Genomic DNA, 27,395 nt, shown 5'->3' with positions numbered 1-27,395 from the left:
TTTCACGTTTAGCACAATATCAAGCACATTTCATATTATGGGAAGGTAAAATAGCTTTCATTTATTGTAATCACAAAATACGTAAGGACTGAAGATGACTGAGAAGGGCTGACCTTTTGAGCCATAACTGGTTCACGCTCCTTGTTTCCAATTAGCATTGCTTTTAATGACTTGAAAAAGTTGAACAGCGAGGTAAAGTTGTATATTGTCACCTATCTTCTTCGTAACAACAGTGGCAGCAAGAGTGGTTCTGAGGTGAGCAGGTTATCTTGACTCCCTTGTATTTTTATATTTTACTTCCAAGTGCCATTTCTGCTTTTGCTGTTAATGCTACTGGTCTCTGCCATGGAATTTCCATTGGTTTATGCTTTTAAATCATTCAATGTGATGGGTCATACTGCATCTCTTCATCTAACATGCAACTTGCAAGTAGTCAGCATGGCTGCCCCACCAATTTTTAGTTCCTCTGTTTGGAGCAGGTGTTTGCCAACACAGGTGCTGGTGGCTGAACCAAATTCTTGGCTTACAGGAGGAAAGCAGCCACTGGGACAGCTGAAGGTGAAAGAGCCTGGGCCACAGTTGTGTGTCCAGCCTCATCCTGTATCATGCCAGGGAGTCCTTATCCTATGCCCCTGCTCCTCAGCTCTCTAAAATGTATGGTGTGTCTCTGATGGCTTTTTGCCATCAAAAGATTTGGGGATGTGGACAAAAAGTTTGACTACCTCTGTTAGAATTTTTAATTTCCATTTTAATGTCAATAGATTTGCAATAGAACCAGCTGCTTGTTTTGTCTTTTTTATTACAGAAGACTAGTAAAAATAATAAAAAAAAAAACCCTGCAACATCCATCTACCAAAAATACTTTCAAAGAAAAGTATTTTTGGTTTTAGAAGTTTATGCTGCTGCCTACAGAAAGGCAACCTTAACTGAAGTTGACAAGATAGCTGTAGATTGAAAAGATTGCTGATAAGCAGAAAACCTTAGACGCAGTGATGTAGCAAAGGAATATCAGCTAAAGTAAAAAAGCTGGTAGGCCAGGGTTGTCAATGAAGTTTATTTAATACAAACCACAGTCATCCGGAGTCAGATGTGCGTGTGCAGCTTAGAGGTGATTTTCATAATTTGCTGCTGACGATAAAATATTTTGTGAAGTCCTTTTGTACAATACTAACATGTGCTTGCCCCTTTTAGATACTTGACCTTTTCTCCACTGTCTACTTCCGTATGCCAGAGAGTCCTGTAAACACAGTCCCCAATAAAGATATATGGTCCCTTTGCAACATTCGCTGTCAGAGCAAATTTCTACTCTCTGTCAGATCCATGACATCAATTATATTCACCTTTTCCACAGGAAGTCTGGAGGATTTGTCATTCTGCTTCAGCTCCAAAATGATCACTTTGCATTTTGGAAAATAACGCAGTCCCTGAATGCATGTTTCTTCTGGAGGACAGCTCTACAGGGAAATTTAATAGATGACTTCTCCTTGGGGAACAGGCTTCTGTATGTCTCTAGTTAGAAATCTATTTTAGAAGCCATAAGTGTATATTAGGAGCTACATGGCTAAAGATGGCTTATTAATCACCATGTGTGTTAACAACTGTGAATTTATATTTTAAGTGTGCCAGAATTTAAAAGACTAAAACATCCTACTCCTAGTTTAAAATGCCTTTTTTTCTTCCAGTTATGCAGAAGTTATTACATATATTGTACTACTAGCCTTTCAATAGATGTGTTTAAAATTGGAGAGTTAGGAAAAGACACCTACTTGCCTCCTGGACATTGTACCCTGTCTGTCTTCCATTTTCTGAAAAACTAGCCTCTGCACTTAGTAAATGGGCAATTTGGGGTTTCCAGTCCTCTATGTGCTGTACACTTTAGCAGCTCCATAAACTGATAGTACAGGCACTCAGAGAAATTGCCTGCGTGTACAAGAGTTCTCAGGACCAGGACTTCCATTTCTTTCTACTTACACTACTATTAAAAAAAAAAAAATGCTACACTATATCCTTTATCCTATATAATGCTGGTTGAAGGCTTCAAAGAATTAAAGTTGGTTATATGAACCTGGATATATTCTTAATTGAAAACTGAATTATTATACTACTGTCAGAAAATTATTCCACTGTGCTAACAGTATACAGAAGGCACTCTGTGGCAGGGAGGTGAGAATTCAGGTATTCCAAATACTTGAAGTCTTGGCAGCTTGACTTCAAAATATATATATATTATATAAAAGTTTTTCTGATGTCTCTTATTCATGTATGTGGTTCATTCTATAAAAGCTCTATTTTCCCAACTTAACAAGATTAAAAAATGTTCATGTGGACAGAAGATCCGGCCCACGAAGAGGATGGTCATACAGACATAGCTTCTATTCCTTGTTATTAGCTGTTTCTGGAACACATGGAAAAGAAAAATAATGTAATAATTACTTTAGAATAGAACTTGATATTTAACATATCCTACAGGAATTCTGTATGCAAGTGCCCTGGAAGTCCCACAGCATGAAGGGCTATCTGCTCTTCTCCAAAATCTGTAAGGATGTGCGGACTGGAAACAGCCACAAGCAGCTGCTGGCTCTGCTTCCTCTTCCCCCATCCTGTTCATACAGTCTTCCTCTTTTAGGCATTAATGTCATTTATGTGAAATCCAGTTATGCTGGGATGATTTTATGCTCCTTCCCACCCTGCTGCCTTTTCTCTTAACAATTTTTGAAATCACTAGATAGTTTCGGTCATACTAGACACAAGCAGAGATCTCTCAGACATTAAACTTAAAGCAGTCTTGTAAGAACAAGAGGCAACGGGCACAAATTCAAATATGAGAGATTATATTTAAACATAAGAACAAGTTTTTCTTACAAAGACCCTGCAAGGATAGGATGGGAACATGGGACTTGGGGTTCTTGTAATGGAAGGTGGTACTGCCACGAGGCTGGGGAGAGAACACAGGGAAGGTGGAGTTTTGCAGGGCAATGCAGGTGACAGGAGAGAAAGGTCCAGCTGCAACAGAGAGGCTGACAATTTGTATGAATATTGCAAATCCTTTTAGTGGTTTTGAACTCAACATTCACATAGTGTCACTGAGCATTTCTTTGTTCAGTGAGGAGCCTCGACTACTTTTAGAGCACTGTTTATTTTGTGCTGTGATCAACTCATATCCTTTCATTTATCTCCTCTCAGAGGCAAGACTTTGAAGGCTTTTGATCTCTCTGAGAGCAAGAATTTTTCCATTCCCTTCAGCAATCTTGCTTCTCTGCCCAGAACCTTGTTTTAGTCCTTCAATATCCTTTCAAGATGGAAGAATTGCTCCTTTACGCAACAGCATCCCAAATTTAAATGCTCACTGTTCCATTCTTAACAGTGCTTGCTTTGCTCACTCACAGCTGTTCACTGAGCTGTCTGCACCAGTATGCTCCTATCCTCTGAAATGTGTTAGAGAGAGAGGAGCAGGGCTGCTCTTTCTGCTTCTCTAGAAATGTTGGGGGCAGGTAAATGCAGAAAGGGAGTATTTCATCAAAGCTGTAATCATCGCATGATGAAATCACTTACTCTTCAGAAGCAGGATGCTGTTGTGGTTTTGTTTCTTTCTTTCTTTTTTTTTTCCTAAGGTTTCCTAGAAGCAAATAAGTGCTTTGCTGAACTCGCAGCACAGAAAGATAATTCTGACCCTTTGCAAAAATTTAGGGGTAAGATACTGAAAACCATTCAAGTGAATAAACTTCTCCATACTTCACAGGCAAAGCTATATGGCATAAAATCGAAGATCAAGAACATAGATCAAGAACACAGATCAAGAACTGCAAGAACATAGCTGCAAACAGCCCAAAATAGCTTTTTTTCTATAGGCCAGCTTTAAAATGTAGCAACATACAAGTGATAAACTTTTAAATGCATGAGAAGTAACAAGTAGGTGAGTGCACTTTTTTAGTCACTGCGTATCTAATTCTACTTGAATAATCAGAAGGTCATAAAGGCACACATGCCTGGGCCAGCAAACTACTGATCTTCCAGGCTGTGATGTTCATGCTGAAAACTGTTTTCCTGAATCCTGTAGCAGGTGGAATATGCTGGGTTGCTGCAGTTAGCACAACTGCTGCAGGTATTTGGGTCTTCCCACTTGGAGAAGAACCTGTCTTTCTCCACCAGCCACAGAAGTTGGCCTGCAAAGCCCTTTCAAATGCACATTTCTGGACCAGCCTAGCAAGACTTCTGAGTGTAGGGTCCTCAGTGAATATTGAGGAAGAAGAAATAACTTTTGCTGAAAGACTGTGATGATGGAAATGTGAACATAATTTCTAAGTCTGATGGAAGGTTAGTCCTGTTCCCTCACCTTCTTCTCTTAGCTGGTGTTATAATCCTCCAAAGGCAATTTATTTGCCTGGTGTTTTTTCCTTCCCACCATGTGACTGCGTTTGCTGTGCAACGTGCTTTCACCCCAGTGCTACACTGCTGATTTCAGCCGGTAATGAGAACAAAGGGATCTAAAATGAATGTCCAGCACAGGATGGAAATCACACAATGGTGTTAAGGCATCAACCCATAAAAACAAGTTTGGCAAATAATAATGAGCAGAGTCATTATTTTAACATTGGTTTCTGTTTTCTAAGACTGCATGTTACAGTCTAGCATTCTTTCCAAACAGGGACAATGTATCTCTGGTAAGACTCACATGTCATAAAAAGATGGCCCATGAAAAAAGTGGCAGCATCTTTAGCAAAAAGCAAAAACGTCTCTTAACATGGATAAAAATATCTATGACTCTCCTTCTTTCTTGTATTAAACTGCAAAAAGCAGCAGCTGTACCCCAGGATGGAGGTGACAAGATGTGTTCACTGAGGACATCAGAGCTTTTCTGTCTCCTAAACAATAACCCATGCAGTCCTTCCCTCCTCTGTCAACATACCTATCTCTGTTGCTGCTGCACCATCCACAGCTTCTCCTGTTTCTTCTTCTTTTGTTTCAGGCCCTCCACTTACTATCTCACTGAGCAGCTCAGTTTCCACCTGTTCTCCCGTCTCACCTGGGAACAGTAACCATGGAGATCAAATTAGGATCCACTGAAAAAGCACCGTGGGCCCCAGCTCCTTCCTCCAAACCTGATTTTGCTCTGTCAGCTCTCCAGTGCCCTTTACAGGGGCACTGTGTGGAGGTATCATCTGAACGGATCAACCAGGATGCTCCCTATCGTTTTCCATCATCCAGGTACACGCATCCCTCATGCCTGTGAAATCCTCCTGACACTTTCATAAAATGCCATTGACACTCTATCCAATATACATCATAAGCGCAATCTCTGTTCACATTATTTTTCCTAGGTAATGGAATTTTTTTTTTACATGTGTGCAGTTTTATTTGCAATTGGAACAAAACATTAACGTGCCATTCTGGCTGAAACTGTGCAGCAGGGAAGCCACTACATAATTAATCTACTCACATAGCTAGTAAAGGAAAACAAAAGTCCTTATGCACCACAGCATAAAAAAGAAGAGTCCGTTCTTCATCACATGCCTCATGGGAAGAAAATGCATGCAAGTTAAGACACTGGAATATTACTTCTACCTTGGTACAAAAATGAGAGGAAAACTTTTCCCCAAAAACATTGCTTGCTCGCCCTTCAAGCAGCATGGATAGCTCGGTGGCCAAAACCCAGTAACTGATCCCCAGGCAAACGTCCAGTTGCAAGCATGCTTTCATGTACAGTAGGTCCTACTACACCATTCAGGGGGTGCTGTTCTGTCCCCAGTGCTGCACCACAAAGCTTATAGATGGTGATAAACGACACTGGAGTTTTCAGCCAGGTGCGACTAAGTGTTTTGCAGGTGAGTCATTTACTGCTTGTATAAAACAAGACTTTATTCCAAGTGATAGATCTCCATTTGATCTAGAAGAAAACCTCAAAATTCTTTTACAAAGAGACATGGGAGAGGACAAGCCAATACCCATCCTTAGCTACTGGGATGCAGAGTCAGATTTATGTACCCAGTTCACGCACATACACAGCAAAGCCATGGAGTTAAGAGGCAGTGCATGCGATGGGCTCTGGGCCTCCCATAGAGCAGTCCTTCTGCATTTTGGACTTCTTCAGGGCAAATGTGGAGTGAGGAAGGCTGCTGATACTATGTTTCCCTGGAGAGAAATACCTCTCATGTGCTTCACCTGCATATTCCCTGAAGAACTGCTCCCCAAGGAAGTATCCAATTCCTCACTGAGCTGCTTTGTACCATTTAGGAGAAAGCTGACTCCTCCTGTGAGGTGTTCACCTTCTGCATGTGCAGTAAGAGGCACATGTCCTGGGGGCATTAACCCAAAGTAGAATACAGCCTGCAATCTCTGGCAATGGACATACCTTCTGCTAAAGGTCCCTCTGTCAGCTGCCTGGTGCAGTGGAGATCCCTTCTGCCTCGGGCACACAGCCTTCGTCCCAAGCTAGTCATCTCCAAGGATCTTTGGAAAGCCCAGCCCCATGTCCCTCCAATTCTGTCTCTATTCTGCTTGCTTATTAGCTTGTTTAGGACAGACTGGATATGCCAAGGGCGCATCTAAGAACTGCTTTTTCCTCTACAGATAGACGTCCAGCCCCCAACCTCATGTGCGCAGGGACGTTACTTTATAGTTAACACAGGTAACTAAGGAATAGAGCCTTTGGGCTCTGCAAATATGAAGCATTGTGTCTGAGCTACACAGAAACACAACGTTTAAACGAGGGATATGGTGGGGCATCTTACCCGCTAAGAACACAAAGGGTGTGAAATGAAATAGCAGAGATAATGACTGGAAATGCTGATTGGATTTATTACAGCTTGGACTTGCGATTCTGAGGCTTCCCCACCCATGCCTTATTATGCTCTACATTGTACAGACTCTGTGGGCCAAATTCTGACTCCAGAAGCTCACATGAGGCTCTCCCTAAACTCAAAGGGACACCCCGACATGTCTCTGGAGGCAGAATTTGGCCTCCCGAATTTACAAAAGCACAAATATTACCCTCAATGAAGTGGTCCTCTTCAGTAACATGCACTTTGTTGAGGATTTCCACTACAGAGCTGTCACTGCCCTCTACCAGCCCACTGTCCTCCGCTGGGCCTGGTGGCGGTGACCCAGCATCTTCTCCCGGCACCGGTGGTGGTGAAGGCTCTGTGGTCTCCTCTCGCCACGCAGATGGCAGCTCAGAGCTCTCCTCTGACCCCACAGGCGGCGGCTCCTTGCCCTCCGGCTCCTCCCTGTCCCTGACCGAACCGATCTTCTCCTCCTCTGCTGGGCTCACAGCCGCAGCTTCGTCCCCTGGCAGGCGCTCACCCGGGTTGGTCTCCTCAGAAGCAAGACTCACCTCCTCCGCCGGGCCCAGCTGGGTTTGGTCAGCTATGGTCTCGTAGTCGTCTGCAGTTGGGGTGTTCTCACCTGGTGATGCTGTCAGTCACGGCAAGGAAAAGAAAGAGAGTTACAGATAACGGATGAGTGGCCATTTAGGTTAGATGAGGACTAGAGTCATTGGGGACTGGGCCGCACAAGCACTACCTGTCAAAGAGCTCACACCTACAGACAATACTTGCTCACCAGGGCTGCCGCTCCTGCAGGATGGCTCTCTGTTTGTTTGTTTGTTTTTTAATATTAAGCTACCATTCGTATTCCTTTGTCCAACAAACCATTCAACGACAGGAAGGCTCACCTCAATAAAACTTCCACTCCCTTCATCTCTCATCAACTCACTTAAAGAAATGGGCCTTTCTGGCAGACGGAATTTATGAACAAAGACATGGCGAAATTACTCTGACAGGTATTTAATGATAAGAGTTGAAGCCTCAAATTGAGCTATACCGACCTATCAGACTGATTTAATCCCTTTCTGACTAAATTCAGTTTGACACGAGCTTGTACTTAACCTTGTCAGAAGGAATGTCAGGATGGAAACACTGGGAAGTCATGCACAAAATTTGTTTATGTAATAATTACAAGATCTGGATGAGTTGCATTTTCTGGGAAAATTATTATCCTAGTATCAACGACTGAGCAGAACTGTATGATTTTTCATATACACAGGTGAAAACAGTGGAAAAAAAAGTAATGCATCTCACTCTTGAAAAGGCTGCTTGAATACTGTTGTTTTTAAGATAAATTCACCATTCTTTTGAGGCATTCAGGCAAAACAGGTCCACAGGGAGCACCATCCAGTTAGTGTGTGCCTGTAGACACAGAGGAAGATGGCTGAGCCAGGGGAAGGGCAAGAACAGGGAACCTGAAGTGTCGAGATAGACAGGAAGCAACTTTGTCCATGGGACATGTAAAATTTCATTTTACATGGGAACTGTAAAACCATCCAAGGGTTCATATCCTGGGAGGTTCAGCCTGAAAAAAATATGGAAAGGAACCAGGCCTCATGCTGGGCAGTGGCCAGCAGGCATTTCAGGTGCTTTGCTTTCTCGGCAGCCTCCTGAGCTCAGATGAGGCATTTGGCTCCACATGGGACATGCAGGTGATTCAAGGCCCCCCAAAATTCACAGCCAGTGCTGTGAGCAAGCAGCTACCCAGCACCACTGGCGGGACATGTAGCAGGGAGCAAGTCACTAACAGCAGCTCCAGCTGGGTCTGGGCATCTCCCTCCGCTCAAAATTCAGGGCCTCACAGCCTGTCAGGGAGACATGACTTCAGATACCCTTTTCTGACCATTCGGCACCTACAGCAGCAGTCAGAGGGGAGCAGGCACTGAGCTGCTTTTGTGGTCTTAGTCCTCATTACTGGCAATGTAATTAATCTGTGTGCCAGCTGGGTGTCAGCAAGGCTAACAGCCACAGGGTAAAACCCCAGGTCTTCAATGCATTTGTTGGAAATGTTATTAGGGTATTGCCATGAGTTTTATTATGGTCTGCTTATAGTATTGCATGGGGATTATGCATGTTACGGCATGATCAGGCAATAGCTAAACCTGTCAGCTTAACTCCTCCGTGTGATTTTTTCCACCTGGTAATGTTTTAAAAACAAAATGTGAAAATTCTAAGAATTTGAGGTTGTGGTTTAAAGAAAGGAGTAGACAGGGTTTTCAACACCTCTTAAAGGCACGAGAAGCACACAAAGTCAATGAAAGGCCCGTTTACACACCTCAGATTTGTGGCTATGTAGAGGTACAGTTATGTATAACACAACACAAAGAAAAGGAGGTAGGATGAGCTGCATAAGTCTCTGTCTCGTAAGTCAACCTGTCTCTGTGGGTGGAGGGTTTCACAAAGCACATTGCTGCTCTTTTTAAGCCTGCTACAAGTAATTTCATCAAATGACACAGCTCTTGTGATACAGGATACAGCAAATGTGTTACCACGTTTACCTTCTCAAGATCTCTATCACACCTTATCAGCCAGGTACTCCTTTCCCTAACATGAAAGTCAATGTGGAATCACTTTCTGCAAACAGATAGCTAGTCAAAGTAACGCTAAATAAATCTTAGACTTGGCAAGAGCCTGTGCATAGTGTTTCACAAGAAAGGCTCTTTCTGTGCACAGAGTTCTGGTGATTTCAGGCTTATGGCCTATATTTCCCAAAGGGATCAGTGGGAGCACAAGTGTCCATCCACTGTTCAAGTCCTGATAGCTTCTGGCTTCCCAGCACCTTGTAAGAGTCACATACCTCGAAGAGTCTCACCTTGGTTACCCTAAGCAGTGACTACCTATGCCAACAGACAAGAGGCTTGATCTTTTCACGTGTTATTTTTTATCCCTTTAGACACTTCTCATGCCTTCATCTTGCTTAGTACAGGTGGACAGGTAGCATAGAAAACCCACAGGCAGAAATAAATGAGACATGAAAACTCGCTGTTTCTACCAGTAACAGAAACTTAACTCCACAAAGCCAGTAAAAAATTACTGGGAATTTCCTGCAGCTCCTATAAACATCAGCTGGTCCTCTCTTCATCAAGATATTTTTTATAAATTGGATTATAAAATACTCCCATGCAATGTGAGACTTGCACGGCTGGGAAGCCTTGAAGCATTCTTTTGCTCTCAATTAAATGCAAAGAATTCTCTAATATGGAAAAAATGAACCTCCTGGTAATCTGTTCAATACCTTCATCTGCAACAAGAATGAAAATTGTGTGGCAGTCAACATTCTTAGGATGCCTTATTGTTTGTTTTTTTTGTTTTGTTTTTAATAAACTATAGTTTTTCTTTTGTCCATTATTTATATTTTTTATTTTCCCTGCTGTAGACAATTTCAGCTGGAGGAGCAGTGAAAAGCACATTGAATTTAAGTGGACCACAGGTACAATACTTTTACCTTTGCCTTCTTTCTTTCCTTTTGAAAGAGCCTCAAATTTTTCTGAGTTATACATCAATAGAATGAAATTAAATACATTTTTTCCATTGGCACATTTAGAAAAGTTTATTTCAAATTCTCATCTCCCACTAAATTAAATCAGAAAACAACTAACATATCTGGCTGGTAAGAGTCCAATTAATCGAAGTATTTCAGATGCAATTGCAATTAATTATATGTTATCATGACATTAGCTTATGTACTCAGGACTTTAAATAATTACACTAACATGAAAAAGACTTTAGACAGAATTCCTGAGATACTCAGAACAAATAACTTCAGTTGTTTCCCTGAGCCCTTCAGCATTCCTGCACAAAGCGTTAATATCATTCAGCTAGAGGACAAAAAGGCAGAGGAATTTGGTACATTGACCAGGCGAACAAGACAGCAGGTACAATATGAAGAGACTTCTGCTGATATTTTCTGTGAGGCTGCCTGTATGCTGTCTCTATAGTGGCACACACAGCACTCACCCCATACAACCTGCTAGCACCCCTGCAATCACTACAAGCCATAACACTGCGAGGCAAGAAACAGAAAATAAATACACAAGGAAAACTTGGATGCTGCAGCCAGAATAACAGCAACAGAAGGATAAACTCGATAATACAGCAAAGAAACGCAGCGAAATGAAAAGCAAACAACCTCTATGCGTCTATCTTCAGGACGTACCCTTTCAGAGAGCTCGGTATCGCTATCTGCAGTGACTGGGTTCTTCCAGTGAGAGCTCCCCAACCCCTTTATTATTATAAGGCTGGGGGGAGAGATCCCAAACATGGGATTTGCGAGGGACTACGGAATTTTTGTAAGGTGTTATGGAAAACCCGAGGGGCTCTTGGCTCCCCGCGGGGAGCCAAGAGTCCCTCGGGTTTTCCACAGCACCTGTGGGAAACGGTGAGCATCCCATGCCCCAGAGACCAATACCCCCATGCCCCTTGCCCCTATTGCCCCCCACCTTCTCCCCCAGCCCAGCTCACCCCGCAGAGGCTCCCCGGTGCCAGGGGGGTGCTCCTGGGGCCGGCTGCGGGCGCTGCTGGAGCAGCCCATGGCGCTGGAGCCTCTTCCCAGCTCCAAGGGGGCGGGCGGTACTGGGGCTGGGTGCTGGGGCGTGGGGGGGGACAGGGCGAGGAGGGGCTGAAATTGCTACTGGGCAGAGCAGGGAGATGGAGCCGGGGGGGTGAGGAGGTCGCTGGGACTTGCGGGCTTGCAGCAGTACTTCTGCAGGCTGTGGCTGAAATGCCGGGGATAGCGGAGAGGTTTAAGCGCAGGGGTTCTTTCTCTTAGCAATTTTTCCTGAGTGACAGCAGCTGGAGGTCTGCTGGATTTAATCCTGTGTCTGTAAAACTTGCTAGCACACTTTGAGCCGGGCTAGCAAATCCATATGGGGACCCATCTGCCAGGTAGGAGGGTCCAGGGTCTTGGCAGGGATATCAGACAGACTTAGAGACCGTGCTGATGTAGGAGCGATCCATAAATTGCAGATCCCAGAGTGGCTGAGGCCGGCAGGGCCCTCTGGAGGCCACCCGGTGCCACCCGTGCGCAAGCAGGGACACCCAGAGCAGGGTGCCCAGCACCACGTCCAGGCGGCTTCTGAAGGGCTCCAAGGAGGAGACCCCACAGCCTCTGGGCAGCCTGTGCCAGGGCTCCGTCACCCGCACAGCACAGAAGTGCTCCTGGTGCTCAGGGGGAGCCTCCTGGGGGCCAGTTTGTGCCCAGGGCCTCCTGTCCTGGCACTGGGCACCACTGAGCACAGCCTGGCTCCGTCCTCCCTGCTCCCTCCCCTCAGGGATTTACAGACAGTGATGAGATCCCCCTGGTGTGGGGTGAGAATCACAGAACAGCCCAGGTGGAAGGGACCTGAAGGATCGTCAGGTTCAGGCTTCCCCAGGAAAAGGGAACCTAGGTGAGATTACCTGGCACCTCCAGTGATGGGGATTCGACCACGTCCCCGGGGAAGCTGTTCCAGTGACTGTTCTCTCTGTAACAGAATTTATTTTTTGGCTCACTCTCCCAAGAGCCCTTCAGTCCTGACCAACTGGTGAGGAGCAGCAGGACTGGGCTACCCGCACTTGGCATTCGCTAATTTAACTCGTTCTGGAGCTCACTAGCTGTTCATAATTTTGAATATTTTGGACAAGATTCCTACTCCAACTAGTGAATTTATATCTACTTTCTGATCCCTGAAACTATATACTCACAGCCTGGGACTTACCATATTACAGTAGACTTTTCAAAACGTGATATTAATAATGAGTTTTCTTTTTTAAACTATGACTCCTTTTCTCAACTCTTTGGCTATTCTTTACAGAAAGAACAATACGGACCAGGCAATAAAATATCCTAGAGTTCATTGTGGTGGACAATTCAGGCCAAATTTTCCACTGAGGCAGATTTGTGTAGCTCCATTTACAGCTGCTCTGTGATGATGATTTATGAACCGCAGAAAACTGCCTTCTGAAACACAGCTTTTTATTTTGCCTGGGATGGCAATGACCTTGACACTTAGCTTCTAAGATGTACCTTGTGCTTTCCAGGAAAGCAGAGAATCTGAAGGTCTTCTTATCAGACTACCTACTATTTTTAGAAATTTGTATCTCTGGATTTCTGAACAATTTGGCCCTTAGAAAATGTAAATATCTTGTTTTACTGGCACTCTAAGATTGCTATACATATATATATATGAATATATTTGTATATGTATGTACTTATACGTGCGTATACACACACACACGCACTGCTAAACATCTTTTTACTTACTGAAAGCATATCCAAGGTGTGCAGATATCCAGGTATTCATAACAGACAGTATTTAACCTCAAGATTTTCCCTGTACCCTAATGAGGTAACCTTCTTTCTGCATTCAGCCCATTTTTCTCTACAGCTCTTTTCCTCCCTCCCTCCCTTCCTTCCCTTCCTTCCCTTCCTTCCCTTCCTCCTTTCCTCTGAGTAAAGTCATTGGAAGGATGGCTGGGAAGAGATTTGAATACTGACTCAAGAGACCTGTACATTACTTGGATTCCAAATTCCCAATGGTCTGAAACAAAGAGCTGTATTTGTTTGCCTGACAATGAAGGGGATAGTTCAGTGCACGACCCTGTGAAAATTGGATGAACGTTTGCATTTGCTGTAAATGTGATTATTGTCAGAGAACATAGTCTGTCACTTTTAATGGCCCTGACAAGTGCAAAAAGAGAAAATAATGGACGCAGGTGTTCACACGAAGTTGTTATATAATTGTGCAGAGAATTTAATGGGACTGAAGTGTAAGAAAGGATTATGTTTTTCTATATGTTGCATTTTTATTGTATACATTATCATGAAATTATATACTGCATCCTATCAAAATAGTATGTTTTGGTCATATTGGTAAAATGGGCCTAGCTTTTCAAATGGTCAATCTCCTTTTTTGAATTGGATCTTGTCTCTCATGGCTAGAATGTGACTTCTGGCACTTGAAGCACAGCTAAAGATACACAGCCTCAGCCTTGTGGTGGGTTTAGGAGAGGTTGTGATTTGAAAGCCCACCCCTGAATCACATCACACAAAATTTCCTGGTTCTTTGCTGGTAAAAGGTTGATCCCATCAGTCACCCTCTGCTCTGACAAGCAGCAAGTTGTGAGCTCTGCCCATTCTCTGCTCAAGTGCAGGGAACGGGGGCAAGCTGGGGTACAGCTTCAGTCGTTCCTCTGTGCTGAATGTCTGCAGAGGCCACACGAGTCCCAGGCTGTCAGGGAGATGCGCGCTTTCTCTGAAAGTCAGCAGTGCTGCTGGTTCAGCTTTATAAAAAACAGAGTTCAGAGAATTTAACAGAATGATCCATCCCAGGCTATGCCAAATAGTATCCACATACCACTTGTTTTTCAGACTTCAGTATTATTCTTTATCTTTCTTCATTCAACAGAGATCTTTCCATTACTTCCTCCCACTTGATCATATATCATCTGCAGCAGCATACATAATTAGTGCACTTTTCTTTTTTTCTTACTGCTTCATTTTATTGTCATCAGATTACACGTAATTTTTAGATGATCAGGGAGGGACGCTCCTCTGTTAGTAAGCCAATGATGGCGTTATTACCGTCGCATTTGAGGGGGCAATGCCTGAAGTTCTATAACGTGGGGAGAAAGTTTCTTTGGGATTTCTCGGCAGAAATGCATGTGCCTTTGCAGAGTATGGTCAGTACTTACTGCTTGCAGCTGAACTTGCAAGAGACCACATCCACGATCCTAGCCAGCCCCCGCTGTGAAGCAAAACCTGTTAACTTGCCTGGCTTTCCTCAAGCATGCGTACGCTCTGCTACCATGGCTTGCTCTGTAGTTTTGGCTGTCAGTGGTGATGCAGCCTCAGGAGCTTCCTCCCTTGCCCTGCGCCTCTCCCCTCCCCGGGTCCCAGCTCATTCCCACCCACAGCAGGACATCCCATGGCCTGTGTCAGTACAGCTGAGATGGCATTATGAAATGAATCACTGGCTTGAGTTAAAAACAACTCTGAAAAAAAAGAAAAAAAAAAAAAAAAGGCTTTGGGTGGGAACTCCTTTAGCTGCCATCTCTATTGAAGTTGATGTATCATGAAATTATGATCCCAGCTAAAGCAGGACAATTAGACTGTTAATCCAGCCATGACTCAATAATTTGTGATCACGTGTCCAGACTCAAAGGAAATAAAGTTTCTTTATGATCTTGCACATTTTTCGCCTTCTAGATCACTTAGGATTTTTCATATTCTGAGTTTGTTGCATTTTCCTCCAGATCCCGAATGATGAAGCTGCTCTTCAGTTTTTTAGCTATGTCAGTGTTCCACCAGTGACTTCTCTCCTGTCTTTCACGCTCCTAGTTTATGCCTCCAAATACCTTTAACTGGTGTCTTCTTACAGAACCTGATTACACACACACAAGAGGAAGGTGGTGAGAGACCTCACAGAATCACAGAGTATTAGGGATTGGAAGGGACCTTGAAAGATCCTCTAGTCCAATCCCCCTGCTGGAGCAGGAACACCTAGATCAGGTCACACAGGAACACGTCCAGGTGGGTTTTGAAAGTCTCCAGAGAAGGAGATTCCACAACATCCCTGGGCAGCCTGCTCCAGTGCTCTGTCACCCTCACCATAAAAAAAGACCAGCTTCACCCCTGAAGAAGTTGATCTTCCTGGCCTAACTTGGCCACTGGGGCAGGCAGGAGGGTTGGATGTGTCCACAGTGGCTCCTTTAGGGCAGGAAGACCTTGATGGGAGAAGTAATGATGGTTTTCCTGACATTGGCAGCTGCTCCCTGGCTCTCATCACCTTGAGACTTTTTTTGTTGTTGTTGTTGCTGTTGGAAATGGTGGCATCTGTGCTTCCCTCACTTTTTTTTTTTTTTTTTACTTTTTTTTTTCTTTTTTTCTGCTGCAACGCTGTAATGTGGCATAATCATGGGGAGGAGCACAGCACCCCTTGCAGAGGGAACGGCACTTGGCCTGCATGCCAAACGCAGCCTCAATGCTTTCCCCGTGCTTTAATTCTGGAACAGCGCATTGTAAATGCACATGCACTCAAGCTGCTGACTGATATTTAGTGGCCATGTAATATTGTTTAAGGAATTTTCAAGGGGCCAAAGCCTTTTCTTACTACTGTTGTTGACTTCATCTGACTTGAGACAGCCCTTTGCCTTTATGAGAGACATTTTATGAACCACAGACTCTCAGAAGATACCTGCACGACCACATAAGGGAGATTTGGGGTGTGAGGAACAAGTGCAAAGGCCTATTTCTGACTCTATTTCCTCACATATCCAGAATTAGTGTCACAATTTGGGTCCCAGTGACTAGTTTCTGACAGAAAGTTCTTTCAGAAAGGCATTTCTTTGTTTGTTTTTTCTTTAAAAACACATCACTGGAAAGAACTAGTTCTACAAGCTTTTAAGGGAAGTACTACATTTTCTCCTAATTTGAGCTGATGTTGCAAGGAGTACCCTTACAAACAGCTCCCTCTTCAGGAGCTGTGCAGGATTCCCAAATTTTGCAAAATAACATGAAACATGGCATAGTCGACTGGAACTGCAATGAGGAATTCACTAGGCCCACTGAGCTTTATACTCTCTTGTGAGTAATTTCAAAACGCAAGAAGAATATTTGAGATGACCACAAACAACTAGGTAAAAATTTAAAGAATTAAAAGAAAAGGCACAACTTGGCAGTGGGAATAACAGCAGTGCACCTGAGTGTTGGGACACAAAGAGGAAGAGGAACAAGAAAAGAATGGGACAAAGCTGACAAAGAAAAGTTTGAAAAATGCTTCAAAATTGAGTTAATTATGCTCTGTGAAGGGCTGAAAATGAACTTGTTTCAATAAGTAAAGTTGGACTACAGGAAGCCATCAAAATGTAACATTTTCATATTATGACTTAAATAGTGCATATATTATTCATATGTGCTTCATCTAGAAATTATTCCCAAAGAACTTTTCAATCAGTGATGGACCAATATTTGAATTTCTGTTGTTAAATTTAAGGTCAGCTGAAGCTTGGTGATTTTTTTTCCCCTTATATACCTTTATTTCATTTTCATCTTAATGTTAGCAGGTTGGATTTTTATCTAGGTTCTTAAACTGGCCTGCTAAAAACTTAAGTTTTCACCCAGTTTGTACACAGGGAAATGACTGGGATGATGGCGTGCATTTTGACCAAAGGCTGCTTGCCACTGAAAAGGCTTTACTTGTATAAATATTTGATAAGGTGTGTGACCATATACCAGAAAAAAAAAAAAACATCTATGTGAAGGCATCCATATCAGTAGAAAGACATATCAATATATTTCTAGAAATTATTTCCCTTCCTTGGTCAAAATAAACTATATTCACATAAGCATCCTACTGTAATTGATTCTGGTATGTATTGGCTTTGTTTTTCATTTTTTTGCTACATAACACACAAAGGCATCAAACTTCCGAAAGCCAACAAATACAATGCTCTCCCATGCTTATGCCAACCTAGGCAAATCTAGAAATGCTTTTATGCTAGCTTTGTAATTTCATCATAAAACACATACATTGAGATGCACATGATGCGGTGTGTCCTAACAGCACAAAGTCATACCAGCAGAAGACCTACTGTACTGCAGGCAGACTTCCCTGTCCAGATGTTTCTATTAGGGAACCGTATAATTTTGAAAAGAGTTGACTGTGGACTAGGCACGATTCATCTGACCTGTAGATTTAGAGGTAGCATAGCCAGTATCACCTCTGCAGCAGAGATGGGTTGGGCACGCAGAGGTGCCAAAGATCCGCAGGAGATGATGGATGCCTTCTCCCTTACACCATCAGTACTTAGGGTGCTGTTGAAATGCAGTGAACACTGGTATGGAAGATGTCTGACCATGGACAGAGAAAGCAAGCATCTGCTCCTAGAAGAAGTGTTGCAGAGAGTACAGAGGCTGGGGCTCGTCCCCAAGCATCCTGGGCCAGCCCTCTGGGACAGACTGGGCCTCTCAGCTGCTGCAGGGTTTCACAGGGGAACACTCCAAAATAACACCCCAGATCCCAACCTCACTCAGTCCCTGCAGTGTCCAGGCAGGCATCACCTGAACCTGTGCTGCCCACTCCTCCCCAATACCTACGCTGCTCTGGGATGTCTTCCCATGCTGGGCAGTGCCACGGGACCTCCTGTAGTCCCAAAGCTTTTAATTAAAAGACCTTTGTGTAGATTCTGACTCTGTGTGCTTATTGGCAGGTTGTACTGAGCACGAACCTACAGACAACACTATCACAGCTGTAACTTCCTCACATCCTAACTGCATTCTCCAGTAGTGCGTACTCAGAAAATTTCTCAGTATTTTCAAAGACAGTTGTTTCCAAAGCCCACAGGGGTAGGACTTTGTTTCTGTGCCCCGTGTTGAGAGAGGGAGGGAGAGGAGAGGCCTTTGCCTTGAGCAGAGCCATGGCGTTTATGAAGCATGCCCAAAGTTGAGCCTGCCAACACGGGCAGCCACGAAGGAGCCACCCCGCACCCGCTGGGGCCATAACGCCCGCAGCTCGGCACTGGGGCCCTGTTCGGTCAGGGGCTGCCCGTCAGCGTCCCTTCCCCTTCCTCACAGGGGAAGGCAGGCCGCCTGGGCCTCTCCTTGAGCGGCGCCTGAAGCCTCCCGGAGGCTGCGAGGGGAGAAAAACAAGCGTTTAAAATCGCTCCGCGAGACACAGAGCGCCATAAGGCGCTGGGGATGAGGGACACGATGAGGAGAGCGAGCGAGCAAGACCACCACCCTGGGCCGCTGAGGCGCGGCCGCCATTTCGCAGACCGTACTCCTCACGTCCCCCCGCCTCGCCCCGCCCCCTCCCCGCGCTAAGCCAATGGGAGCCGTGCGCGGGGGCGGATTGACAGCCGGAGGGAGGGACCGGGGCGGGGCTGCGGCGCGTTCGCGCCTCTCGCGAGAGCTGGCGCGGCGGGGAGAGGCGGTGCGTGCCGGGGCTCGCTCCTTTGGTTCGTGGCGGCCATCTTGGCGGCGCCTCAGCGGTGAGTGGGGCCGGGGCCGGGCGGCGCGGGGGGGGCTCGGGGGGCCGCAGCCGGGCGCTAACCCGACCCCCGGTCGTCCTCTGTGTGTTCCAGTTCCCGCCCCAGCCGACGCCAGCCAGCGACATGGTGGCCGCCAAGAAGACGGTGAGTGGCGGCCGGCCGCCGCGTGGCCTCGTGGGGTGGCGACCGGGCCTCTGCCGGCGGCGGGCGGGGCGCTGAGGGGAGCCGGGGGGCTTCTGAGGGGTCCCCGGGGGGCTCTGAGGGGACCCGGGGGGGCCTCTGAGGGGCACGGCCTGAGGCCGGTTCTTGTGGGCTCGGCTCCCCGCCATAGGGCATCCCAGGTTGCTCACGGGGTCCCTGTGCTAGGGGGAGGAAAGGGGAGCTGGTGCTGTGCTCCTGGCGTGGGTGGTAGGGTGGTGGAGCTCAGACTTTGCGTTTCCTGCCATCTTTTTACTATAATTTCAAGGTTGTTCCAGCAAGCATGGGTTTCTTATTAGGTGGTGGCACTTGCTGTTGCACGAGCACCATGTTCTCGTGTTGGGGGGGCTGAGCGTTTTGCATGCGATTGCTTGGCTTTGCCTACCCGCTTAATGCTGTCAACACGTGCCCAGGGAAGTGCCGTATGCAGAGCCTGGCTCAGCTTTGTAAGGTGGAGGTAGTATGGATTTCGACTTGACTTAGCTGAGCTTTGCAAAGGCACGTTTCTTATACCACTTATGTTGATTGACATAGGTAGCACCAATAATGCTTTTTTCTCTGTGTAATTGGTAAGAGGCATTTTGATGAAGTTGGGCAAGCAAAGTATCAGCATCATCCTTATCCACAGTCGTATGGTGTGCTGGCTCTTTGTTCTGCATTGCAAATAATAAATCATGAAAAGATTGCTTGTAGTTGGAATTTCTTCACCTTATGTTTCCTGCCATTCTGTCAAAGGCAAAGTAGCACATAATAAAGCTTTTTTTTTTTGTCTTCAGAAAAAGTCCCTGGAGTCCATAAACTCTAGGCTTCAGCTGGTTATGAAAAGTGGTAAATATGTGCTAGGATACAAACAGACTCTGAAAATGATTCGGCAGGGCAAAGCCAAGCTGGTCATCCTCGCCAACAACTGCCCAGCTTTGAGGTAAGCAGATGTATGAATTACTACTTTTTTAAGCTAAGGCGAGTGCTTTGTATAAATACAGCATGTGCTTCGTGTGAATTGGTAATACAGAGTAGCTTATTGGCATACTCCATAGCACTATGAATTAAACATGGTGGGTTGCTTGGTGTATATGAATTCAGGGCTGGATGTATTAAAATGCTTCCCAGGTGTTTTTTAGCTTCCTAATACCAAGAGCTCACATTAGAGAATATGCTGTGAGTTTTTTCACACTGTGGTAGCATTCATTGGAAGTGTAGTGGGACTCGATTCTTGCTTTTTCAAAGTAGTATATCGGAAAATAATTTTACAGGTAGGAAAAACTGGTAGTTGACACTGATTTAAAATATATTTGAAGAATACAGAATTTGCTGTCAAAGTTAAGTTATAACTTAAAGCTCCTGGCCATAGAAATATTTTTTTTTGAAAACGAAGTCTTTGGCAATTTCCATCTTCTCACATGTTCCTTGTTGAATTTCAGGGCCCTTTTTGTCATCAAGGAGTATCTGACAGGTTAAAGAAAGTGTAGATGCAGAAATAAAGTAGGGGACTGTTAGGTTTTCTGGCAAGAAATAGATGTGTTTTTCTGGGAGAGGAGGAAAACTGTAGAGTTTAAGTGTGGTTGGAGTTAGCACTGCTGTTGCTGTATTATGTTCGATCAGAATTGTTTGTCAGTGCTTTAATATCCAGTTTTTGAATCTCAGGAAGTCAGAGATTGAGTACTACGCTATGCTCGCAAAGACCGGTGTCCACCATTACAGCGGCAACAACATTGAGTTGGGTACAGCCTGTGGCAAATACTACAGAGTGTGCACGCTGGCCATCATTGACCCAGGTACGTGTCTGCTGCCGGATAATGACCAAGCCGGGTGTGTATCAGCGGTTCCTCCATAGTCTGAGCACTGCTACTCACTAGCAAGTAATGCGCAGGCGTGATGTTGTAGCTTTGCTCTACTTCCCTGTACTGTTCTTAATTTTCTCTGCCCAAGATCCCATTCTTTCGGGAGTCCTAGGTTCTTAGAACTTAGAGGTACTCTTCCTTAAGTTTGCATGTAGTTCCTTCCACTGTTAAACCTTGTGAGCTTGCCTCCTGTCTACCGGTCAGTCTGTAATGAGGGTTCTTTCAGTGGCTGGGAAGCAACTTAATGGTACCTGTGTTTGAGCCCTCTGCTAGAACGTGAGCTTGTGTCGTGTGCCGTCTGTGCCAATTGGGTTTGAACTTTCTTAGTCCAAGACAAAGGATCTCAGCAAAAACAAATTGTTGGATTGTGACTTGTCTTGCTTCCTGGGGTGATCTATACTAGAATATGCTACGTGCAAGTGGATACTAGTCTGGTACCAGAGCTGAAAATCGTATTAAGTGATAAAACTGTAAATTGGTGTGTAATTGCTATGGCTTGGTAGCACTCTTTGTTCAGAGTTGTTCAAGTTCCTCGTAGAGTCTGCTAATTAGGGGACTTCCTATCTTCTTTCCTGAGTCTTCTAGGAGAATAATCAAATTATCTTCCATTATTCTGTTTGACCAAGAGTTATCTTAATTAAATGCATACATACGGATTTAATGATTTTTAACTTTCATCAGATGTTCCCCAAGTGATGTCGGTTTGAATTCACTGTTTCTTTAGAAATCTTTATTTAGCTTGTTTGTATTCAAATAGTAGGTAAAGCTTTGTTTCCAAAACAATGCTTTTAGGTTTGTTTTATTTTTTGGCTGTCAGATTAAGAGCTTTATGTTAAGATAAAGAACTGCAACTCAGACTTCCTGCTTTGTAGTGCAATGCGAATATTCTCGCTGTCCTGATATTCTCATGATCAGGGGAGGCTAGACATTCGCTATATTAAAGCTGTGCATTGTGTCCTCCAGGACTAGATTGTCACTCTAGTACTGGCTTTGTAAATGCTAGTGACAAGTACATAATTATCATAAACATATTGAGTATGAATTAGCAAAAATGCAGGTAAAAGTATTGTTATCAAGCCATCAAAGTTACTTTTTTATAAATACACCGTTTCCAGATTACTTTTACATTTTGTTTGTAAAATCTCTTTTTTTTTGCTTATTTCTGGAAATGGATCTTTTGTAGGTCTTCTTGTAACGATGTATTTTTGTTCTACAGGTGACTCTGACATCATTAGAAGCATGCCAGAACAAACCAGTGAGAAGTAAATGCTGTAATGGTGTTCTTTCTACAATAAAGCTGGTTACAGATCTGTTTAAAAAAAAAAAAAAACTTGTATTGTATTATACATACTTTGCTGGTTTTAGGGAACAAACTATATAAATGAAGATTCTTTATCACTGCTGTGTTTTTTGTTCTGTTAGAAGTAACATTGGCGGGACAAAACTTGCCTGTTGCTTTCTGTATGAGTTGGGGCTCTTGAGAAGGTAAGTGGAGTAGGAGTTGACCACAGTAAGCACGTTGTCAAATCCCAACAGGGTATGGCTCCCTTAGGCTTTGGTTTTGGGGTGCTAATGGGAAGACAAGTCATAATGTGAGGCACAGCAGCAAATTTGGGGTGTTGCTGCGGGATCCCAATGGCTTTACTTAAAAGTGTGAATAAGTTTATTTTAGTATTTTTTCACCTAGTCAGTCACAAACTACTAATGCAAGTTACTGTATATTCATTCCAAGAGAAAATATGTACATGTGTTACTGTTGAGGAGGTTGGCATTTTCTGGATTTGTCTTTTTTTTGTGTGAGACCACAGTTGCAGGATGTTCCTTAGTATTAGTGACTACTAAGTGGGGTGTTGGCGCTTTGCTGACATGCAATGAAAGGAACATGTAACAACAATCAGTATGTACCAGCAGTCTCACAAAATTTGCATTCTATTTGCCAAAGAGTGTTAAAACACAGAATACCTGTTAAACCTTGTTGCTTTGTACATGTGCATACTTACTAGTTTATTTGTGATGATTTAATTTTGCTGCAGCTACTTTGGTTTCTGGAGCAGAACATACAAAGTTGTGTGCTTCAAGTTGGAGACAGTAAAGAGGCAAAACGTGTCAGAGCAAAGAAGGAATTACTGGTGTCTATCTATTAAACCCCAGATTTAGGTCACTTCAAGAAATAGTTCCGGTGCTGCAGCAGTGTGAAAGTAGAGCTAGCAGAAGAGTGCTTTTGCCGCCAAGGAGCGGGGGTAAAACTTGAAAGCACTTCAGTTAGCCAGAATGGCTGGAAGCAATTTGCTGTTTCATTTTCATCTTAGCGTTTGTCAGACAAGTGTGCAGCTAGTTGTGTTGCCCAAAGAATGTCTTCATAATTAAAATAGTTGCATTCAGAAAAATGAAAGAATTGCTGAATGCTGACCAAGAGGAGGGTGAGGTAACCCGGTCTTGTTGTGGCAAGAGAAAGAGTACTTGGAACTTCAGATGGTGCTACGGTGATAAGCCAGCAGACTCCCTGCCTTGCTTATTTACATTTGTCACATTTTTGACACGGACATAAATTCATATTTTGACTTCCAACTGATTTCAGTAGTCTGCACTTGTTGGAAAGAATGTATGAAATCTAACTGCTGCGAATGCCATCCCACTGTTCTGTTCTTACACATGCACGTACATACAACTACACGTAGGCGTGCAGTCAGCGTGCTTGAAATAGGAGCAGAGTGAGTGGAGGAGGGAAGTACGGAAAAGCAACCCAAATAAATTCATACCTTAAAAATACTTCAAAACGTGGAGGTTTCACATCAAAAATAACAGCATTTTAATGTTTTGCATAGCTTATTTCAGTTTAGTTCTACTGAATTAGAATTTTTGCTAGTTACTAAATTGTTTATATATAAATCTTTCAAAAAATTTCTTATCTGCAATCAATGCAAGACAGAACACATAGTATTACAGATGCAGGAGTCCAAAATACTGTTATTTAACTTGAGACAAGGATTTGTTATTTTACTTTAAACTGATTCAACAAAATAGCTCTCACAACTTTGTATGTATAAATATACAGTGTAGTGTACACTTGATGCTTTGGTCAGTATTTTAGCCTGTTTTCCAAGTCTTCCATTCTCTTTGTCATTTCTTCCAGTAGACAAAAGTTAAGGAAAGAGCTAATGATAGTATATAATATTAAAAAATAACGTCAGGTGTCGGATCAGTTGGATATTGCAGAGCATGACTACATAGCATGGAATAAAATTGGAAATTAGGAGGGCTTAGGGAGGTTAGCCATCTCTTGCTTCAGAAATGGCTGGGCATCAGTCTGTTCATGGGAGGTGGGAAGTGATTGTCTTTGCATCACTTGTTTTCTTTGTCCTTCCACTTCTCTGTTGCTGCTTAAACAATTTTTTTGTTGACCTGCAAGTTTTGCTATAATCCCTCCTTTTCTCTTCCTTGTCCCACTGGGAATCAGGGGGAAGGGGAAAGTGTGGTGTTTATCTGCCCACTGGGACTGATCTACAAACCCCCTTTATGAAATAACTTTGCTTTGCATGGAATAATTTAAAATTAATCAAATGAGCAAAATGTGATTCCTTACCACTGAAGGGTTCTTCTTGGGAGGATGGGAAATAACAGTGGGGCTGGCTGTTGAGATACACAAAATAGCTGGATGTAAGGCCAGAGCTGGTAGGGGTACTCTTGAGATGCTACTAAATCGGGCTTGGTGGACAAACATACTGTACAGCACTCCAGGGTTTGCTTGTCTATCAGTTGCTGAAATGTGTATATTTTGGGGTATCTGACAGACACAGGACAAATAGGTTTGTGGTTGATGGTTGAGCTGGCTTAAGGGCACCACTCATCTCTCACACACCTGATAGTGGAGTTCTTGGGCAGGCAAGTTAGGCAATTTCAGGTTAGCGTGTGTAGCATTGGTGACCTCGTACTGAAGCTTAATTTTGGGAATTCGAATCTATCAATAATCTACATTTCTTTTTCTGTGTGCATATTTGTTCATGCAGAAATAATCAGACACTATGTGCTCTGCTTCCTCTTCACTGGGAATCTTAACTTACGCACCTTCCTGCCTCTGGTGCTTCGCCTAGCAGCTCAGAAGGAGAATATCTCATTATTCCTGTTGCTACTAAATGCTGTTTTCTTAACATCTGAAGAAGGAAACCAAAGCAGAGTATTGGTCTTGAATTTAACCAGTGCTTTCTTTGCTGATCCTGAAGGTGTTAATTGTTACAGATCATTAAAAGATCCATATTAATATTTTGGTCCCTTCTATGAAGGAGAAACAGATTACAAGTCTTAGGAGCCTTGCTTCTTGGAGATTAGCAGTCTCTACTAAGTAGTTCAGCTTTTCATTGTAGTAGATTGATCTGTGCTATGAAGGCAGCTTATGCTTGCTATGTTAATAATTTCTTTTAACCCATCCCTCTTCTTTTACATGTAAGAAAGGATATATCGCTGTGTGAGTTTTCTTACTTCACTGGTTGCATAGTTCTGGAATGTCACAAGGTTTTCACATTTGCATTGGTCTTTATCTTTTGCTGAAAAACAGAAACAGTCAAGCATAGACTTAAATGCCGAATAAATCCAATGGGCTGAGGGAGAGAAAGACAAAGATTCTTAAATGCAGAGTAGGTTTAGTACAGCTCCCTGTTCTCAAAACAGGTCAACATCCAAAAGAATGCTATGGGACAGATCTTGTATACTGGAAAATAGTACACGGCACTTCTTAGCCTAGATAATCAAAGAGCAGTCTGGATTATCTAAACAAAGGTAACCTAATTACCTGTTGTTCTTGTGGAGTGAGTGTGACTGTCTTCAAAATGATACTTATGGTGTATTGCAAGATTGGGACAGGCAAGGACATCTGTGATGGTTATTGTGGTTGACTCAGGTCCTGCAGGAAACCCCCCAAAAGTCTAAAAATGAAACCCACTTCACGTAATTATGCATTATTTTTTGCTACTCACATGCACAGTTCTCCTTAATTAGAGAGTAATCTCACTGACTGCAGTGAGGATCATTCATGGAGAGGACTAGTGATACAAAGATGTGAAGGAACCAAGCTGTTAGGCTGTATTTACTGTGTGCATGATTTAAGTTGTGGGTTGCAGAACTGAAAGGCAGTTGTGAGGTTCCTGTGAGAAACAGAAGTGATTGAAAGCTGAACATGCTTTAAAAATCAAGCAGAGTGTTGAAATACAAGCTTCCCCTTGAAGAAATTCATTTGGATGGTGTAAAAAGGGAGCATGCAGCCATGCGTCTGTTACGGTGGGTCTCAAAATTTTCTGTACTAAAAGCAGATGTGAATTGCAGAAAAGAGGGTAGCTTTTAAGGGGGTTAGGGTGGGAAATGGGTGAACAGTTCTGTAGGTGAACTGTTAGGGTTCTCTACAGAAGCAGCCATGGAGAAGGCAGCTAACTTAGCGGCGATTCGGGGAGACAGCAGGACACGTGTTAAAACAGCCAACCTGAAGACTGTGGACCAGTCTTACGAAGCCTTCCAGATGACGGATCTTGCTGGTGAGCTGAATCTTTCAAGGCTGGTAGAAAGAAAAGAGGTCACAAGAGAAGTAAAAGTTCCCCAGAAATGGAGATGTTTCTTACTTGTCTCTCTCTCGCCATACATTGAGAACACATCCAAACTTGTGCAGGTTGGAAGAAGTCCAGTGTGATACATACCAGGACTGACCCTTCAACCTGACTATCAGAACTCCTCCAAAACTGGAAGTGCTTTACAAATACTTCATGGTGGTGAAGCACTTTGAAATTACAGCAACCTCTGTGGTGTCCTTTACTGAAAATTCTTGTGTGTTTCACTGTCATCTATTGGCCCTTTTGGGGTGGACTGAGTAAGAATAAAAACTGCTTGCAGAAGGAAGACGTCTCATTCTCCTTCAGTTGTCTCCTTTGTAATGGGAAATGTGGATCAGGGAGTTGGGAGTGTTTGGTGAGAAGGGTGCAGTTGAGTTTCTTTAATGCACTACAATTATTAGCAGAAGTACCAGTATATAGCTCATCAAGCACAGACTTTAGACTGCAGGAATTTATTCCAGATTTCACATACTCAATTTTTAGTTAAAGGGTGTTTTTAGAGAAATGGAAACCTATTTCATACTTACAAAACCCCCTATTTTACACCTACAGGTATAACCATCTCAAGGGTGTTCTGCACACTACCTGCTTCCTGCCACTAGAGGGTAATGGAGAGACAACTTTTGTTTCTTAGGAGTGAGTTCTCTTGAAGAAAATTAATGCTTCACTTTCAATTAATTGTGAATTTTGACGGATACACAATAATAAGCAGATGTACTAAGTTGCTGGGAAGCAGATGACACAGTTGGGGGGTGGGGGCTGAATGCTGAGCACAAGGAACAGGGAATGAACAGATGAGTGGCTGAGTAAAACCAGAGTTCAGCAGGCAGAACTACATCAGAAAGCATGACTGGGAGCCTGGTGGTGAAGGAAACACTCAGAGCTTAGATCTGAGTCCAGAGAGGTGTGGGATGAGACCACAAGCTGAGGAGGAAACGAAGTAGGTGAGGTGTCTAGTATAAGAATAAGCACCT

The 27,395-nt window shown here is 43.7% G+C and overlaps 3 protein-coding genes and 1 non-coding gene across 10 annotated transcripts in view; 2 read left to right on the top strand and 2 right to left on the bottom strand.

The window, feature by feature from the left end:
- Positions 1-1,036: 1,036 nt before the first annotated feature.
- Positions 1,037-11,389, bottom strand: ERICH5 (glutamate rich 5). Of its 2 annotated transcripts, XM_035546334.2 has the most exons (4): positions 11,283-11,389; positions 6,988-7,410; positions 4,907-5,023; positions 1,037-2,395 (listed from the first exon to the last, which is right to left on the bottom strand). In XM_035546334.2, exons 1-4 carry the CDS (start codon positions 11,350-11,352, stop codon positions 2,373-2,375), a joined length of 633 nt encoding a protein of 210 aa, XP_035402227.1. In that variant the 5' UTR covers positions 11,353-11,389; the 3' UTR covers positions 1,037-2,372. The 2 variants fall into 2 exon arrangements, with proteins under 2 accessions (XP_035402227.1, XP_035402228.1); XM_035546335.2 differs by lacking the exon at positions 4,907-5,023.
- A 7,276-nt stretch (positions 11,390-18,665) lies between these two features.
- Positions 18,666-22,225, top strand: RPL30 (ribosomal protein L30). Its single transcript, XM_035546350.2, has 5 exons — positions 18,666-18,788; positions 18,882-18,932; positions 19,763-19,908; positions 20,631-20,761; positions 22,044-22,225. Exons 2-5 carry the CDS (start codon positions 18,912-18,914, stop codon positions 22,091-22,093), a joined length of 348 nt encoding a protein of 115 aa, XP_035402243.1. The 5' UTR covers positions 18,666-18,788; positions 18,882-18,911; the 3' UTR covers positions 22,094-22,225.
- Positions 21,704-21,838, top strand: LOC118248002 (small nucleolar RNA SNORA72). Its single transcript, XR_004778647.1, has one exon. It is a non-coding gene; the product is annotated as a small nucleolar RNA SNORA72 (small nucleolar RNA).
- Positions 22,226-22,374: 149 nt separating the features above from the next.
- Positions 22,375-27,395, bottom strand: part of MATN2 (matrilin 2) — a 69,448-nt gene continuing 64,427 nt past the window's right edge. For 5 of the 6 annotated variants that reach the window (XM_035546346.2, XM_050709017.1, XM_035546348.2 and 2 more), the window contains 3 exons: positions 26,298-26,369; positions 25,282-25,368; positions 22,375-23,959 (listed from right to left, as the gene is read on the bottom strand). In XM_035546346.2, coding sequence (XP_035402239.1) covers positions 23,907-23,959; positions 25,282-25,368; positions 26,298-26,369 — 212 coding nt within the window. In that variant the 3' untranslated portion in view covers positions 22,375-23,906. Of the gene's footprint in view, positions 23,960-25,281; positions 25,369-25,613; positions 25,725-26,297; positions 26,370-27,395 lie in introns of all 6 variants that reach the window. The other variant, XM_035546347.2, reaches the window with a different exon arrangement.

Source organism: Cygnus atratus, chromosome 2, assembly GCF_013377495.2.
Source record: "Cygnus atratus isolate AKBS03 ecotype Queensland, Australia chromosome 2, CAtr_DNAZoo_HiC_assembly, whole genome shotgun sequence".
Classification (NCBI taxonomy): Eukaryota; Metazoa; Chordata; class Aves; order Anseriformes; family Anatidae; genus Cygnus; species Cygnus atratus.
The sequence above is the reverse complement of the archived record's forward strand: the minus strand, read 5'-3'. Positions and strand labels throughout refer to the sequence as shown.